The 17839-nt window shown below is 49.9% G+C and overlaps 1 protein-coding gene across 2 annotated transcripts in view; it reads left to right on the top strand.

Annotated features, from left to right (window-relative positions):
* The window catches only part of CCDC39 (coiled-coil domain 39 molecular ruler complex subunit), a 44660-nt gene extending 28907 nt beyond the window's left edge, over positions 1-15753 (top strand). The window contains exons 15-21 of one of the 2 annotated variants that reach the window (XM_078616524.1): positions 125-284; positions 2103-2209; positions 5875-6015; positions 7350-7529; positions 10611-10717; positions 11605-11759; positions 13069-15753. In XM_078616524.1, coding sequence (XP_078472650.1) covers positions 125-284; positions 2103-2209; positions 5875-6015; positions 7350-7529; positions 10611-10717; positions 11605-11759; positions 13069-13127 — 909 coding nt within the window. In that variant the 3' untranslated portion in view covers positions 13128-15753. Of the gene's footprint in view, positions 1-124; positions 285-2102; positions 2210-5874; positions 6016-7349; positions 7530-10610; positions 10718-11601; positions 11760-13068 lie in introns of both variants that reach the window. The other variant, XM_078616523.1, reaches the window with a different exon arrangement.
* Positions 15754-17839: the final 2086 nt, after the last annotated feature.

The raw sequence follows: 17839 nt of genomic DNA, 5'->3' as shown, positions 1-17839 counted from the left end.
CTCACTGCAGTCCTTTAAAGAGCCACATGCGGACCCCTGGACACGATGAAATGCTCGTGGAGTGAGGGGTAGGGGAGCACGGTCGCGGTGTCGTTGACACGGTCGCTTTTCCTCGGGTGCCCAGGCCGCCCAGGAGAAGGAGGAGATGCAGAAGCAGGGAGACGAGCTCGATGCCAGAATCCGCCGCGCCGAGAAGGAGATCCGCGCCATGGAGAACACGGTGCAGGTGGTGAACGGGCGCAACGCGGCGCTGCGCCGGTCTCACAGCAAGGTCCCGCAGGGCGGTACGTACACAGGGGTGACAGTGGTGTGTACACGGTGGTGTGTACACGGTGGTGTGTACACGGTGGTGTGTACACGGTGGTGTGTACACGGTGGTGTGTACACGGTGGTGTGTACACGGTGGTGTGTACACGGTGGTGTGTACACGGTGGTGTGTACACAGTGCTGTGTACACGGTGGTGTGTACACGGTGGTGTGTACACACCACTGTGTGCACAGTGGTGTGTACACAGTGGTGTGTACACGGTGGTGTGTACACGGTGGTGTGTACACGGTGGTGTGTACACGGTGGTGTGTACACAGTGCTGTGTACACGGTGGTGTGTACACGGTGGTGTGTACACACCACTGTGTGCACAGTGGTGTGTACACAGTGGTGTGTACACGGTGGTGTGTACACGGTGGTGTGTACACGGTGGTGTGTACACGGTGGTGTGTACACAGTGCTGTGTACACAGTGGTGTGTACACGGTGGTGTGTACACGGTGGTGTGTACACGGTGGTGTGTACACAGTGGTGTGTACACGGTGGTGTGTACACAGTGGTGTGTACACGGTGGTGTGTACACGGTGGTGTGTACACGGTGGTGTGTACACAGTGGTGTGTACACGGTGGTGTGTACACGGTGGTGTGTACACGGTGGTGTGTACACAGTGGTGTGTACACGGTGGTGTGTACACAGTGGTGTGTACACAGTGGTGTGTACACAGTGGTGACAGCGGTGCACACACAGCGGTGCACACACAGCGGTGCACACACAGCGGTGCACACACAGTGGTGACAGTGGTGCACACACAGCGATGCACACACAGTGGTGCACACACAGTGGTGACAGTGGTGCACACACAGTGGTGTGTACACAGTGGTGACAGTGGTGCACACACAGTGGTGACAGTGGTGCACACACAGTGGTGACAGCGGTGCACACACAGTGGTGTGTACACAGTGGTGACAGTGGTGCACACACAGTGGTGACAGTGGTGCACACACAGTGGTGTGTACACAGTGGTGACAGTGGTGCACACACAGTGGTGACAGTGGTGCACACACAGTGGTGACAGCGGTGCACACACAGTGGTGTGTACACAGTGGTGACAGTGGTGCACACACAGTGGTGACAGTGGTGCACACACAGTGGTGACAGTGGTGCACGCACAGTGGTGTGTACACAGTGGTGACAGTGGTGCACACACAGTGGTGACAGTGGTGCACACACAGTGGTGACAGCGGTGCACACACAGTGGTGTGTACACAGTGGTGACAGTGGTGCACACACAGTGGTGACAGTGGTGCACACACAGTGGTGTGTACACAGTGGTGACAGTGGTGCACACACAGTGGTGACAGTGGTGCACACACAGTGGTGACAGCGGTGCACACACAGTGGTGTGTACACAGTGGTGACAGTGGTGCACACACAGTGGTGACAGTGGTGCACACACAGTGGTGACAGTGGTGCACGCACAGTGGTGTGTACACAGTGGTGACAGTGGTGCACACACAGTGGTGACAGTGGTGCACACACAGTGGTGACAGTGGTGCACACACAGTGGTGACAGTGGTGCACGCACAGTGGTACGTACGGCACGGGACACGCACAGCGGTACGTACGGCACAAGCTAAGGCAGACGGTCCGGTGCTCGCGCGGCGAGCGTCAACACGAGTTTGAATCGGCGAGCAAAAGTTGCGTCGCTGCAGGCGGAGCCCGCACAGCGCCACGGGCGACTGCTGTAGCCTACACAGCACCGAGGGGTCTCTCTACCCCCCCCACTTCCCCCCTCTCCCCCTCTCCCCCGCCGTGCGTACCGTGCGCTCACGCAGGCGCCGAGCACGAGGAGAGGCTGCGTCTGGAGGAGCAGAAGCGATCGCTGGAGGAGAAGCTCAAGTTTAAGAGGCGGCAAGTCCGCGAGCTGCAGCACGACCTGCAGGTGAGGGCGCGGTGATGCGATGAGCACGCACGCACGCACACTGATAAAGATCCCCCGTGTAGCCGTGACAGGCTGTAGGGGCAAGTACTGTTAGCGAGCGCCTGTGAAGGCGCAACGGCACACGAGGGGGTGGGTGGCCAGCACCACGCCCGACCGCCTTTGTCTCCCCGGTGGTGATGTTTACACACCGCACCAGGTACTCAGGCTGAGTCGATCTAGGGGAGGACCAAGACCGGTTCAGATAATCGTCACTGGTGTTGGCCGTGAGCGGGAATCGAACTCGGGTGGCCGGGTTCATAGCGTAGCGTGCTAACCACTACACCACCGCTCCCCACGGATACACACGAACGCACACACACACGCACATCTACGCAACATTACACAAATACATACGCAAGTGTACACCCAAATCTGCACGCACACACATGTACACAGACACGGCGTGTAGAGCGCCGTTTCGTGATAACGTTCTTTGTCTTCCTGCACAGATCAGCCCATGTATGGAAGATAGTGGGCATGGCGTTGCCCGTAAGGGGCATGTCTCTGCCCACGTACGGCCTTGTGTAGCCCCAATCGAGGTGTCTGTTGTATCGATTCTGCTCACGGATGATCCGACAGCCACGTGAGAACCGTCGAATCGTCGCGGGTTAAATCGCCGCCGTGTCGATCCATCGGCAAGCGATCCACAGCGAGCGAGTAGTCCCATTGTACTCATGCAGGTTAAACTTCTCTCGCACCGTACGTTTGCCGACCGTGCTAATCGGAGGTGCGGGTGAAGGTCAGCAAACTGAACTCAAAAAGCAGTTCTCAAGAAATGAGTTCAGTCGTGTGAATCGCCCCCCCCCCCCCTTTTTTTTTCCTCTTTGATCGTCTAACATCTGCACCATCGGTGATTGGGTCACGGCTCGTAAGGGGGCAGCCGTCGGCTAGGTTCAGCCGACCGCTGGCTCGGCCCGCGTGAGAAGGGGGCATCCTACACCAGGGTGAGGTCCTGAGGTTGGATTTCCAAAGGGGGCCTACGAAACGGTGATCCTTGTTTTTGTTCGACCTCAGAGACATGCCGTTGAGGACAATGATCTTGATCATCATCATCATCATCAAGGGCGCCACGGTGGCTAGGAGATGTTGACTACCTCGCCTGGTATACAGGAGGCCGTGGGTTCGATCCCGATCCTGACGCCTGCTGCTGTATATTTGGAGTTTGCGTGTCTCTCTCTCTTATCATCACGGTGGCTAGGAGATGTTGACTACCTCGCCTGGTATGCAGGAGGTCGTGGGTTCGATCCCGATCCTGACGCCTGCTGCTGTATATTTGGAGTTTGCGTGTCTCTCTCTCTTATCATCACGGTGGCTAGGAGATGTTGACTACCTCGCCTGGTATACAGGAGATCGTGGGTTCGATCCCGACCCTGACGCCTGCTGCTGTATATTTGGAGTTTGCGTGTCTCTCTCTCATCATCATCATTATCATCACGGTGGCTAGGAGATGTTGACTACCTCGCCTGGTATACAGGAGATCGTGGGTTCGATCCCGACCCTGACGCCTGCTGCTGTATATTTGTTCTGCCCGTGGTCGCGTGGATTTTTTCTCAGGGTCCTACGGTTTTTCCCTCCACATTTAGAATCGACGTCTCGCGTTTAGAGTATCTGTCTGCTGCTATAGATTGCCACGTGATGATACGCCACTTCGTTGAGCTATCATTGGTGATGGCCACGTCGGTTCTGAAAGAGAGATATACAGCTCAGTGGGCCTTACCTGGTAAAATACAAAAACAATAAATTTCGATATAAAGCTTTCGTGACTGCAGGGATTCATCTTCTTGATTCTTTCGGTAAAGTCACGTAGAAGGGAAATAATAAAATAATAAAAATTTAACATAATAAAATACAATTTTCACGACGTTTCGGCCACAACACAAGCAGCCGTCCTCAGGTGAAGAACAGGTCTGTCGGAAAGACAGCGTCTGACGCTGTCTGTCATTCAGACGCTGTCTTTCCGACAGACCTGTTCTTCACCTGAGGACGGCTGCTTGCGTTGTGGCCGAAACGTCGTGAGAATTTTATTTTATTATGTTTTATTTTTATTATTTTATTATTTCCCTTCTACGTGACTTTACCGAAAACCAAGAAGGCAAACACAATAGTTTAGTTTTGATGATGATGATGATTTGATGTGTAATTATTTTTCCCGTTAGTGATTCAATGGAATCGCCACGATTCTCCGTTGTGATTTCATTGAAGAATTAATTTTTGTTTTTCTCCCTTTAATTTGTAATTGCTTTTATCCGTTACCATTTTTCCCGAGCTTTTCACCTCTGCTTGTCGCATAACAGTGACATTTCACACATAATCCTCATGAAATTTGCAATAATTGCACACAATCGATTCCTGAATGCACGAATTCAACGAAGCGTGAGCCTAGTAATCAATATTAATTGATTAAATGATGACGATGTTGGTGATGAACTGAATCCATTCAGCCGGCATGACGAATACATCCATTGCCTGATATCTAAGCCGCCGGTCCTAGTTGATAGGGCCTTTAAATGAGTACCTGCTGGATTGTGAAACACATCGACACACTGGAGGGAGACAAAGGCAGCCAGGGCTTGGTTCTTTCCACACCGCCAACTTGGGTGCCAGATGCGTTTCTACGGCCGTCTTGAACGCTCTTGCTTCTGATATTAGGAAGCCACGTTTAAATCATCATCTAGATCAGGCGTGGGGAACGTCCGGCCCGCGGGCCGTATGAGGCCCCGCGAAATCATTTGGTGTGGCCCTGCCAATTCAATAAATCTCGGAGCAAACCTGGAAAAGAAGTTGCGAGTAGCAGCAACATCATCGATACCAGCTAACATCACCACGCGCCTCGCCAAAGAGAAGCAGTTCCAGCCATGACATTAGGGGTGAGTTAATTAAATGTTTGACCAAATATAACGGTTCTAGATTTGAAGCTTTCGTGACTGCAAGGATTCATACTCTTAGGTTTGTTCGGTAAAGTCACGTAGGTGAAAAATAAATTATAATAATAAAAATAATAGACTTTACCGGAAAAACCTAAGAGTACAAATATAACGGGCTAATTTTTAAGTTGATCATTTTGTTCATATCCAAATGGCCCTTGGCAGAAAAAAGGTTCCCCACCCCTGATCTAGATTGCCAAACTCATTCATTCACACTTTTTAAATCCTTTATATTAAGTTCACTTGCTTGCTTGCTTGCGTGCTTGCATGCTTGCTTGCTTGCTTGCTTACGACCGTGCAAATCTTTCGGTCGTTTTTTAAGCCACTTCCCGCTATCCAATCGAGCTGACATTTTGCACACAGACTCGTTGTGCGTGACAATTAATTTTCGTGAAAAAATGTTTCCAAAATTTTACACTTTTTAGGGAAAATTTTTAAATATTTAATTACCAATTGCTTAATGGTGGCAGACAATCATCTGACCCATAGGTGGCAGCCATCTCAAGCCAGAGGACGAGAGGACTCTAGCCGCCACGCATATAAAGGATTTATAGTGAAAAACTTTGTTTTTACGGGTTAATTTTTTTTGAGTGCAGCTTGTTGTCCCCCCCCGCGCCGCACCTCCGATTAACACGGCTGGCTACGTGCGGTGCGTAGGCGAGTTCAACGTACACGCACGCGCACGTGCTTCCTGTCGCGCAGGTGATGAATGAGAGCATGGATGAGCTGCTGAGTGAAGGGGACGCGCAGGAGGGGGACCTGGAGGGGCACAGCGGCAGCGTGCAGCAGCTGAAGAAGGAGATCAGGGAGCAGCAGGAGAAGATCGAGCGGGGAAACAAACAGGTGAGCGGGCCAAGCCCTGTTCCATTCCTAGCCGTGGGGAGCCGTCGCGTCAGAGGTCGCAACCGGATACCCGATACCCGTACCCTACCCGATACCTGGCTACCCGTACCCGGCTGGGTACGGGTGCCCGTTTGCGACCCTGGTGCGGCCGGGTACGGGTACGGGTAGGCCGTGAGTCACCGGTGAGTCACCGTTTGTCACTCATTTCCCAACGTCTTGTCTCTTCTCAAAATTCAAATTCCTAGAATCAACCCACCCGCGCCTGCAACATGGCTTCATCCCAGAGGTCGCAATCGGGTACCCGATACCCGTACCCTACCCGAGGGGCTGGTCACCCCGTGGTGCCCTTATAAAACTCAACGTTTAACCTACTCACGCCGGCTTGTGCCCGCTCTCACAGTCGGGCATATTTGCGGAATACACCACACTGCCGTTGACCCTGGCCATTGACCGAGCAACCCAACGTTCCTACCAGCTCCCTCCGCAGGAATGTGTTAATGATGCTACTGCTAAGACTGGTAATGATGCTACTGCTGAGACTGATGATGATATTGATGACCCTGATCATGATGCTACTGTTGAGACTGATGATGATATTTATGACCCTGATCATGATGCGACTGCTGAGACTGATGATAACCCTGATGATGACTCTGATCATGATGCTACTGCTGAGACTGATGATGATATTGATGACCCTGATCATGATGCTACTGCTGAGACTGATGATGATACTGATGACCCTGATGATGATGCTACTGCTGACCATGATGATGATGTTACTGCTGACCATGATTATGCTGATGCTACTGTTGAGACTGATAATGATGCTACTGCTGAGACTGATGATGAACCTGATGATGATGATACTGATGACCCTGATCATGATGCTACTGCTGAGGTTGATGATGACCCTGATGATGATGCTGATGAGCCTGATCATGATGCGACTGCTGAGACTGATGATGACCCTGATGACCCTGATCATGATGCTACTGCTGAGACTGATGATGAACCTGATGATGATGCTGATGACCCTGATCATGATGCTACTGCTGAGACTGATGATGATGCTGATGACCCTGATCATGATGCTACTGCTGAGACTGATGATGACCCTGATGATGATGCTACTGCTGAGACTGATGATGATACTGATGACCCTGATGATGAGAGATACTGATGACCCTGATGATGATGCTACTGCTGAGACTGATGATGACCATGATGATGCTACTGCTGAGACTGACGACGCCACCGCCACCGCTGAAGCCTGGTCGCGCGCTCTTCGCCGTTCCCCCCGACCCCCCGTCTCTCTCCGCGCCGGCCTGCAGTGCTCCAAGCTGTCCCGCGAGCTGCGTGCGGCCGCCAAGAGCCGCGAGGCGACTCTCGCCGAGAGGGACGTCGCTCTGCGCGAGCTCCGCGACTTTGGACGCGCCGTGACGCGCCTGCTGTCCGACAGCCTGGGCCAGAGCCCCGAGCTCGCCGAAGACGTGAACGTGTTCTTCCAGCAGGTCGCGCCGCTGCGTCAGAGTTGTTTTTGCGTTGCGCGCGTGATTAGTTTGTTGTCCTTACCCAGCCCCCGCAGCTCCGATGAGCAGGGTAGGGCTGCGTACGGTGCGAAGGAAGTTCAACATCCATACACACAGAGACTCGCACAGAGATTCATAGACTCGCACAGAGACACATAGACTCACGCAGAGATTCATAGACTCACACAGAGATTCATAGACTCGCACAGAGATTCATAGACTCACACAGAGATTCATAGACTCACACAGAGATTCATAGACTCGCACAGAGACACATAGACTCACACAGAGACACATAGACTCACACAGAGATTCATAGACTCGCACAGAGATTCATAGACTCACACAGAGATTCATAGACTCACACAGAGACACATAGACTCGCACAGAGACACATAGACTCACACAGAGACCCATAGACTCACACAGAGACCCATAGACTCACACACACACATAGACTCACACAGAGACACATAGACCCACACAGAGACCCATAGACTCACACAGAGACTCATAGACCCACACAGAGACCCATAGACTCACACAGAGACCCATAGATTCACACAGAGATTCATAGACTCACAGAGACCCATAGACTCGCACAGAGACCCATAGACCCGCACAGAGACCCATAGACTCGCACAGAAACCCATAGACTCACACAGAGACACATAGACTCACACAGAGACACATAGACTCACACAGAGACACATAGACTCACACAGAGACCCATAGACCCACACAGAGACACATAGACTCGCACAGAGACACATAGACTCACACAGAGACACATAGACTCACACAGAGGCCCATAGACTCACACAGAGATACATAGACTCACACAGAGACCCATAGACCCACACAGAGACCCATAGACTCACACAGAGACCCATAGACTCACACAGAGACCCATAGACTCACACAGAGACCCATAGACTCACACAGAGATTCATAGACTCACACAGAGACACATAGACTCACACAGAGACCCATAGACTCACACAGAGACCCATAGACTCACACAGAGACCCATAGACCCACACAGAGACCCATAGACTCATACAGAGACCCATAGACTCACACAGAGGCCCATAGACTCACACAGGAACCCATCGACTCCCACAGAGACCCATAGACTCACACAGAGACCCATAGACTCACACAGAGATTCATAGACTCACACAGAGACACATAGACTCACACAGAGACCCATAGACTCGCACAGAGATTCATAGACTCACACAGAGATTCATAGACTCACACAGAGACACATAGACTCGCACAGAGACACATAGACTCACACAGAGACCCATAGACTCACACAGAGACCCATAGACTCACACAGAGACCCATAGACTCACACACACACATAGACTCACACAGAGACCCATAGACTCACACAGAGACCCATAGACCCACACAGAGACCCATAGACTCACACAGAGACACATAGACTCACACAGAGACCCATAGTTTGTTATCCTTCCTCCGCACCTCTGATTTGCACAGTTGGCTACGTATGGTGCAAAAGAAGTTCAATGTACATATGTACATTTCCAAATGAATTGACTTCGCAAGTAATTTACCAAATCTGGGCCATGGCAATAGCCAAGTTTTTCATCTCTTAGCATCTCCATTCTGTCATCACTAAACGTTCAAGTGTTAATGTCCTTTAACAACGTAATTGTACATTTTTTAAATGAAATCTGTTCTTTGAAATCTGCAATTGTGGAATGTTTTATGATGTCTGCCGGCTGAGCCGGCCCCCCTTGATGAAGAGCGTCTTGGCTCTACCGGCTTTTTTCGATGGGGAAGTAAACTTCTTGATTCTCAGGATCATTACACTGGTCAACAATAAAAAAAAAATCTGGCCTGGACTTTTGCAGCTGTTTTAGACTAATTTCAGGGTGCCGATTCCAAATCTGATCTCAGATTTGCTCTATCACATCTCATTTTTATGCTATCGGCATACCCCATTTTCATTGATTTTACCCGAAATTAACTCTGTCACTTATGATTGCAAGTTGTTGCGAGTCAGTGACTGCTTTAGTGTTAAAATATGGTGCTGTATTTTTAGGATAGTGTGTTTATAATATCATTTCATGTAGATATCCACATTTATTTAATATTTTTCTTCCGCAGTTTTTATTGAAAATGCAATATTTGATATCTCAACAACCCGATGTGATAGACAAAAACTGATGCCAGATTTGGAATCAGCACCCCAAAATTACATTTAAACCCGTTGGAATACCTTATGCCAGAAAAAGTGTGTTGACCAGTGTTATCAGAGTTGTGTTTTTTGTTTGCATTATGACTGCAGGTATTGTGGTCAATGCAAACATGACTCCTTGTAAAAAAAGGTGTCAGTTTTGTTGCCAGATAAAAGGGTAAAAAAAATGTATCATATTTTTTAATGGCAAATGAGGTTCCAATGGCATACATTTTCTGTTTTTATTGAAAAAGCAATATTTGATCTCTCAAAAACCTGATGTGATGGACAAAAACTGATGCCAGATTTGGAATCAGCACCCCAGCAAATTACCTTAAAATCGTTGGAATACCTTATGCCAGAAAAAGTGTGTTGACCAGTGATATCTTTATTTATCCCAGAGGAAAAAAATCCGATGAGCTATGAAGCTCTTTCCACAGATGCGTACCTGTCAACCCACACGGTTTACCCGTATTCTTGTGCAGGAGAATTGAGTGTTCACTTCCATGCGGCGTACAGCCGTTTCAGTACAGGCAACAACAAAGCATCCACTTGTTTGTGTTTCTCCCTTGTGATGGGATTTTGTAGGATGAACGTTGAGATTTATAAGGGCACGGGGTGACCAATAGGGTCTGAATTGGTCTGTAATAAGGTAGGGCACTGATAAGGGGTTGACAGGTGTGCAGATGTTCCAGCATTTCCACGGACGCCCCCTGGCAGCAAAAAATGATTGTTGTATTAAACGCCCATACCGACGCGGCGGTACTCATGAGCAAACCCTGGGCCGTCGATTTAACGGGCTGCGACGTCTTTTTGTTTGTTTGTGTTTTTCTCTCGTGGGAATGCCGCAGGCTGGGATCACTTTGCCATCACCATCGTCTTCCACGTCATCGTCATCTTCCAGCAGCAGGCAGAGCTCACGACTATCTTCTGCAAGATCCTCTGCATCATCAGTCCGGTACCGTAATGTCGATGTTTTCTACGTATCATTTGATATATATACGTGGCGTAGATGCCCCCCGTATAGCTTTAACAGGCTGTTGGGGCAAGTGCTGTTATTGAGCACCTATGAAGGCCGGCAGGGTACAGTGAGGAGGTGGGTGGGTGTAGTGGTTAGCGCACTACGCTGCGCTACGAACCTGGCAACCAAGGTTCGATTACCGCTCACGGCCACCACTGGTGACGATTATTTGAACCGGTCCCGGGTCTCCCTTAGCCATACAGATATACAAACACAGACATAAGATGGATTCAAATTGAGCAATCATTGGAAAGATGTGATTAACCATGTTAATGACATGTTAATGACATGTTAATGGCATGTTAAACCTCAATCGCCACTCTCCCCCCCCCCCCCCGCTCTACGTGCTGTATATTTGGAGTTTGCGTGTCTCTCTCATCATCATCATCACGGTGGCCAGGAGATGTTATCTCGCTCGCCTGGTATGCAGGAGGTCGTGGTTACGATCCTGACCCTGACGCCTGCTGCTGTGTATTGGAGTTTGCGTGTCTCTCTCCGTTGGTTGCGTGGATTTGTTTTTCATCGGGCCCTCCGGTTTTTCCCTACATATTGAGAACCAACATCACGCGTTGAGGATATTTCACTCACCAGTGACTCACGGCCTACCCGTACCCGGCCGCACCAGGGTCGCAAACGGCTACCCGGCTACCCGTACCCGGCCGGGTACGGGTAGCCGGGTATCGGGTAGGGTACGGGTATCGGGTACCCGATTGCGACCTCTGCCTGTGCCCCTACTGGAGACGTTTGATAACCCATCGGATTCCTCCTCCAGTCGAAGTAAACGATTGCGATTCTCCCTGCCTCTGCGCCGCCGTCACCAGCAGCGGCGTTGGATCCCAGCGAGCCTCGCCGGGGGCTGCGGTGGTGACGACCGTGCAACTGGGACTGGAGCTGCCGCCACCCTCGCCGTCGTCTCCGCACGGGGGCACCCCCGCGGGCAGGAGCCCTGGCCGTGGCTCGGTGACCGAGAGCACCAAGGGTGAGAAGCGAGGCCGCAGGCCCGCAGGCTTGCGTCCGAGCTCTGTGGTCCTCTACGTGTTGAGATGCTTTCAGCCAGCCAATGAGTGGTTGGTGCACGTCGGAGGAAAACTTTGAGCGCTCCGGAGTAGACCCACGCACGCGAGGGTGCAACACTCTATCCCGTACAGTTCAAAGTTCAAAAGTTCAAAGTTCATTTATTAGGTATAGCCCTGTGAGCCATTCGGCTCTTGAATCGAGTGCAACCGCAACAAACAAAAAAACATGAAAAAGAAAACATCTTAAAGTGAATATGTGACTATGTGCAAACAGAAAATCAAAGGAAAGACAGCAAAATATTGCAGAAAAATCACCGTACACAAACCCTGTGCAAATATCCCAGTGGGATGCAAGTCAAACAACAATAACCACAAGGCAACTTAGATTAAGGCCATCAGTCTAACTCTGTACTACAACAAACAAACATGGCTAAACCAAATTTTTTTTCGAAAATCACCAAAAATAAAGCCATAAAAGCAGAAGGGACGGATGGACATTAGCCCACATTATTATCCCGTGCTGTTTTACAGCCTTATCCTGACCAGCCATAGCATGCCACTCGACTCCTACGGGAAGGGAGTTTCGCAACATCCGTGCGGTTGGTCCGCCAACCCTCGCCGCCGCCGCCACGGTGCTGGAGGTTCAGAGGTCACGTGCGGCGTCACCACCAGCAGCCGTGTGTGTGTCAGAGGTCGCAAACGGGTTTTGATTCCTTACCCGTACCCGTACCCGGCCGCACCAGGGTCGAAAACGGGTACCCGTACCCTACCCGATACCCGGCTACCCGATTCCCGGCCAGGTACGGGTAGGATACGGGTATCGAGTACCCGATTGCGACGTCTGGGATGAAGCCATGTTGCAGGCGCGGGTGGGTTGATTCTAGGAACTTGAATTGTGAGAAGAGACAAGACGTTGGGAAATGAGTGACAAACGGTGACTCACCAGTGACTCACGGCCTACCCGTACCCGTACCCGTACCCGGCCGCACCAGGGTCGCAAACGGCTACCCATACCCGGCCGGGTACGGGTAGCCGGGTATCAGGTAGGGTACGGGTACGGATAGCCAGGTATCGGGTAGGGTACGGGTAACGGGTACCCGGTTGCGACCTCTGGTGTTTGTGTTTGTGTCTGGGCGTAGTGCCGTGCTGGTCACCCACCACCTCGTGTGCCCTGCCGGCCTTCATCGGCGCTACGCGCGAACAGCACTTGCCCCACACAGTCTGTTGAGGCTATAGGGCGATCTTTGTCTTTGTGTGTGTGTGTCTGTGCAGGAAGTGCAAAATCATCTCGTCCGAGCAGTCGTGGAAGTCAGAGCAGCACTCGGCGATAGCGCCGTCTGTTCCAGCGCAGCCGTTCCCGGCGCGTGGTCCACTCGGCAACCCAAACACAAACTTCCAACACAGACGAAGACAGGGCAAAGGTCCCCCGTACAGCTTTGACAAGGGCCGTTCGCGAGTAGCGCCTATGAGGGTCGGCACGGCACACGAGGGGGTGGGTGGCCAGCACCACGCCCGGCCCCGGCGGCGATGATTACGACAAACAGATAATCTAGATTTCGATTGAAAGCTTTCGTGACTGCAGGGATTCATCTTCTTGGTTCTTTCGGTAAAGTCACGTAGAATGGAAATAATAAAATAATAACAATAAAACATAATAAAATAAGTATAAAACATAATAAAATAATTACTTAATCATGCTTTATTTTTATTATTTTATTATTTCCATTCCAAACATAATAAAATAAATATTGTGATAAAATAAAATAATTATTTTATAATGTTTTATTTTTTGTATTTTATTATTTCCATTCTACGTGACTTTACCGAAAGAACCAAGAAGAAGATAATCTAGACTTCAGCAAAAAAAATGTCTTGCTGTGGTTGATGTTTGCTTGCGTTGCAATCGAAACGTCGTGATTTAATTTATTTTATTTTCTACCTACGTGACTTCACCGAAATAACCAAAGAGTATGGACAAACAGATGCTCATGGGACCGGCGTAGTTCAGATAATCGGCACTGATGTTGACGGCCGTGAACTCGTGTCGCCGGGCTCGCAGCGCAGCCGGCTACCAACCGTTGCGCCACCGCTCCCCAACGTAGAACATGGGAACAAACCAACGCAAGGGGCTTGGTGAATCGAGCCTGTACTCCAGCACAGGAGGCAAGATTGCAACTAAGCAGACAACGCGCCTCACTCGCTCACGTACATGTCCTTCCACGGGAACAAGATGACGTTACTTTTGACGCATCCCATCAGCTAGCCGCACAGCCTACTGGGAGGGCGAAATTTTTGGTGAGCGTTGGTTCAGTACAAGCAAAGCTGTGGCTCAGATTTCTTGAAGCAGGGATTGGCGATCGATGAAGATTTGTCTATAGGTCTCTGTGTGCGTCTGTGGGTCTCTGTGTGAGTCTGTGGGTCTCTGTGTGAGTCTAAGGGTCTCTGTGTGCGTCTGTGGATCTCTGTGTGAGTCTGTGGGTCTCTGTGTGAGTCTGTGGGTCTCTGTGTGAGTCTGGATCTTTGTGTGAGTCTATGGGTGTCTGTGAGTCTAAGGGTCTCTGTGTGAGTCTATGGGTCTCTGTGTGAGTCTGTGGGTCTCTGTGTGAGTCTATGGGTCTCTGTGTGAGTCTATGGGTCTCTGTGTGAGTCTACGGGTCTCTGTGTGAGTCTATGGGTCTCTGTGTGAGTCTATATATGTACGTATGTTGAACTTCTTTTGCACCGTACATCGTCAACTGTGCTAGTCGGAGGTGCGGGTGGAAGGACAACACACCACCGTTCCTTCGTGCATCGTGTCCAGCCCAGGCCCATGTACTTTTCTTCGCAGTCAACTGGAGTTCTCGAATTATCGATTGTTCCCCGCTTCCGTATGTCCCTCGTTTTGCCGGCTCTCGGTGTAATATTCAAAAGGGTGCATCTCTCCGTTGTTTGCGTAACTTCTCTGCTTTGTTCCATCTTCATTGGCGTAGGCGATACGGACCGTGAGTGTGTGTGTGTGTATATTCGTTTAGACATGTGATGTGCAATTTAAACTATGAACTAGTTTTATTTTACCAGGTAAGGCCCCACCGAGCTATGTAGCTCTTTGTCAGAAGCGACCTGGCCGCAAATTATCGCTCAACAAAGTGGCTCATCACGTGGAAATGTGGAGGGGAGAACCGGAGGACCCGAATAAAAATCCACGCGACCACGGGGAGAACAAGCTCACTCCAAATATTCAGGGGTCGGGATCGAACCCACGACCTCCTGCGTACCAGGCGAGGGAGTTAACATCTCCTAGCCACCGTGATGATGATGATGATGAGAGAAACACGCAAACTCCAAATATACAGCAGCAGGCATCAGGGTCAAGATCGAACTCACGACCTCCTGTATACCAGGCGAGGTAGTTAACATCTCCTAGCCACCGTGATGATGATGAGAGAGAGAAACACGCAAACTCCAAATATACAGCAGCAGGCGTCAGGGTCGGGATCGAACCCACGTCCTCCTGTATACCAGGCGAGGTAGTTAACATCTCCTAGCCACCGTGATGATGATAAGAGAGAGACACGCAAACTCCAAATATACAGCAGCAGGCGTCAGGGTCGGGTTCAAACCCACGACCTCCTGCGTACCAGGCGAGGTAGTTAACATCTCCTAGCTACCGTGATGATGATAGAGAATCAGACTCCAAATACACAGCAGCAGGCGTCAGGGTCGGGATCGAACCCACGACCTCCTGCGTACCAGGCGAGGTAGTCAACACCTCACCATCGCGGCGCCCAATTTACAATCGTTTATCTTTTACGCATTCGCCTCTTCTTAGTAAAGCATCCGTGTTACTGATCCACGCGTGCTGGATAAAATGGTGATGAAATTTCAGAAGTCTTGCGTTAACTCAAGTGATTCGTGTATTTGTGGAAGTGTACACATCGGTTAACTTTACACTTGATTAAAATTCCATTTTGGAAAGTGTGGAATTGTGTACGTGGATTCATATGCATCGGTGACACACTGAGCGGCGGTTCACCCGTGCCACTTTCAGATGCGCTTCTGCGTCCGTCTGGAACGCTCTTCCGATATTAGAAAGCACTTTTAAATCGTCTAGATTAAAAACTAATTTCTTTAGAGCCGCTTTTTGTGTTTAGTTTGTTGTCCTTCCCCCGCACCTCCGATTAGCACGGGTTGGCTACGTACGGTGCGAAAGAAGTTCAACACACACACATACAAACACTGTGAACCCGGCCACCTGAGTTCGATTCCCGGCCACGACTAACATCAGTGCCGACCTGATGTCAGAGCCATTCTTGGGCCTCTCCATTCATCAACCTGCAATGAACAGCTGTGGTGAAGTATGGTCAAACAAACCCTCCTGACCAACAGCATGGCGACACTTTTAACGAGCACTGGACTGATGATAAGCTGTCAATTATTATTTTAAAATATATCAGAATCTTAATATTTATACTGGAGGAATCCGATGAGCTATAAAGTTCCTGTTTCACAGATGATCCTTATGGCGGTACCCCAGGCTACCAAATAATGCAAACTGGCCGAGGCAATTAAATATTTTATTTCTGGGTAAAAAGTTGATCGAAACAGGTTTCCAAAATTTGTCGACCCTCCCGTTTTTATTTAATTTTTTAGCCATTTATACCTACCTCTACATATGTAGTGGTTTCATTTGAGACGCACACTTGACTTAGGAGGCAACACGTTTATTCTCTCACCACAACGGGGTAACTATATAAACGTACAACGGGATAACTATATAGTGGTAACCACCACGGGGTTACTATATAACCGGGTCAGTTAACACACTGCCCCTGACCCACAATGCCGAGCGTGAAGACCGTAGCAAGGCGAGGTTCCATTCCAGAAGACAGCCCCGATCGGATCTCGGGACCTCCCTTTTATGCCCCTGAGCGTGGCCTGGCTCCGCCCTCTTCTGAATCCTCCCAGAAGGTTCTGGGCCATACACCACGTGTCCCTCTCGCCACCTTTGGGCCACATTCTTAGCCTGTCCTGGTCACGTGCCCTCTCGGGTTCAACCAGACTACCACGTCCTCAACTGCCCTCTCTCTGACAGCAGGGGCGGTTTCTTCATTAGGGCGATTGGGCGACGCACCACCAATATCATTCAACCACAGAGTCACGCTAGCCGTCACTGTGCCTCTGGATATAGTCCAATCAGCGTCATGCTACGTTCTGTGGAGTACCGCCTCTTTTTGGGCGATTTCACTCCGGCTGAGAATCGCCCAGAGTGGTCCCATAGACTTACATTCAAAGATGTTTTTTTTCGAACGGGGGGCGCTGCAATGCATTCTCCATGGCTTCCGGGAGGGCTCGCACTAACGTGCTTACGTCATCATACGTAAGCACGTTTCATCCAACAAAATTATTTGTCGCCACCTAGTGGAATCTTTAAGAAAAGAAACATGAGTGGATTGTATTAATAGTGAGTATAGAAACAAACAAGATGTATTGTAAGAGTCACTTTATTTTCCATTAATATTAAAGAAGTGAAGTTGCCTTGACATGCTTAAACTGTTAATTTATCCTTTGCATGGGTGGACCTTATCCTTATCAATCATCCAGACATTTGCCCCCCCCTGAGAGATTTTGCAGGAGCCGCCACTGTCTGACAGTCACCAGAACCATGCCCCTGAGGACCCCCTTCCATGCGGTAGATACTCTGGTGCCAGAGAGAGGTTCTAAGACTTGCAGTTCCACGCTTCTATCAGTAGCTAGCGCTAAACGCCGTAGTGACCCAACATAGATCACTACACAAACAATAGAGTCAGTAGATACTACTGCAGAGTCAGTAGATACTACAATAGAGTCAGATACTACTGTAGAGTCAGTAGATACTACTATAGAGTCAGTAGATACTACTATAGAGTCATCAGATACTACTGTAGAGTCAGTAGATAATACTATAGAGTCAGTAGATACTACTGTAGAGTCAGTAGATACTACTGTAGAGTCAGTAGATACTACAATAGAGTCAGTAGATACTACTGTAGAGTCAGTAGATACTACTATAGAGTCAGTAGATACT

The sequence above is a fragment of the Lampetra planeri genome, chromosome 51, assembly GCF_965212315.1.
Source record: "Lampetra planeri chromosome 51, kcLamPlan1.2.h2, whole genome shotgun sequence".
NCBI lineage: Eukaryota > Metazoa > Chordata > Hyperoartia > Petromyzontiformes > Petromyzontidae > Lampetra > Lampetra planeri.
This window is presented reverse-complemented; position numbering and strand designations above follow the sequence as displayed.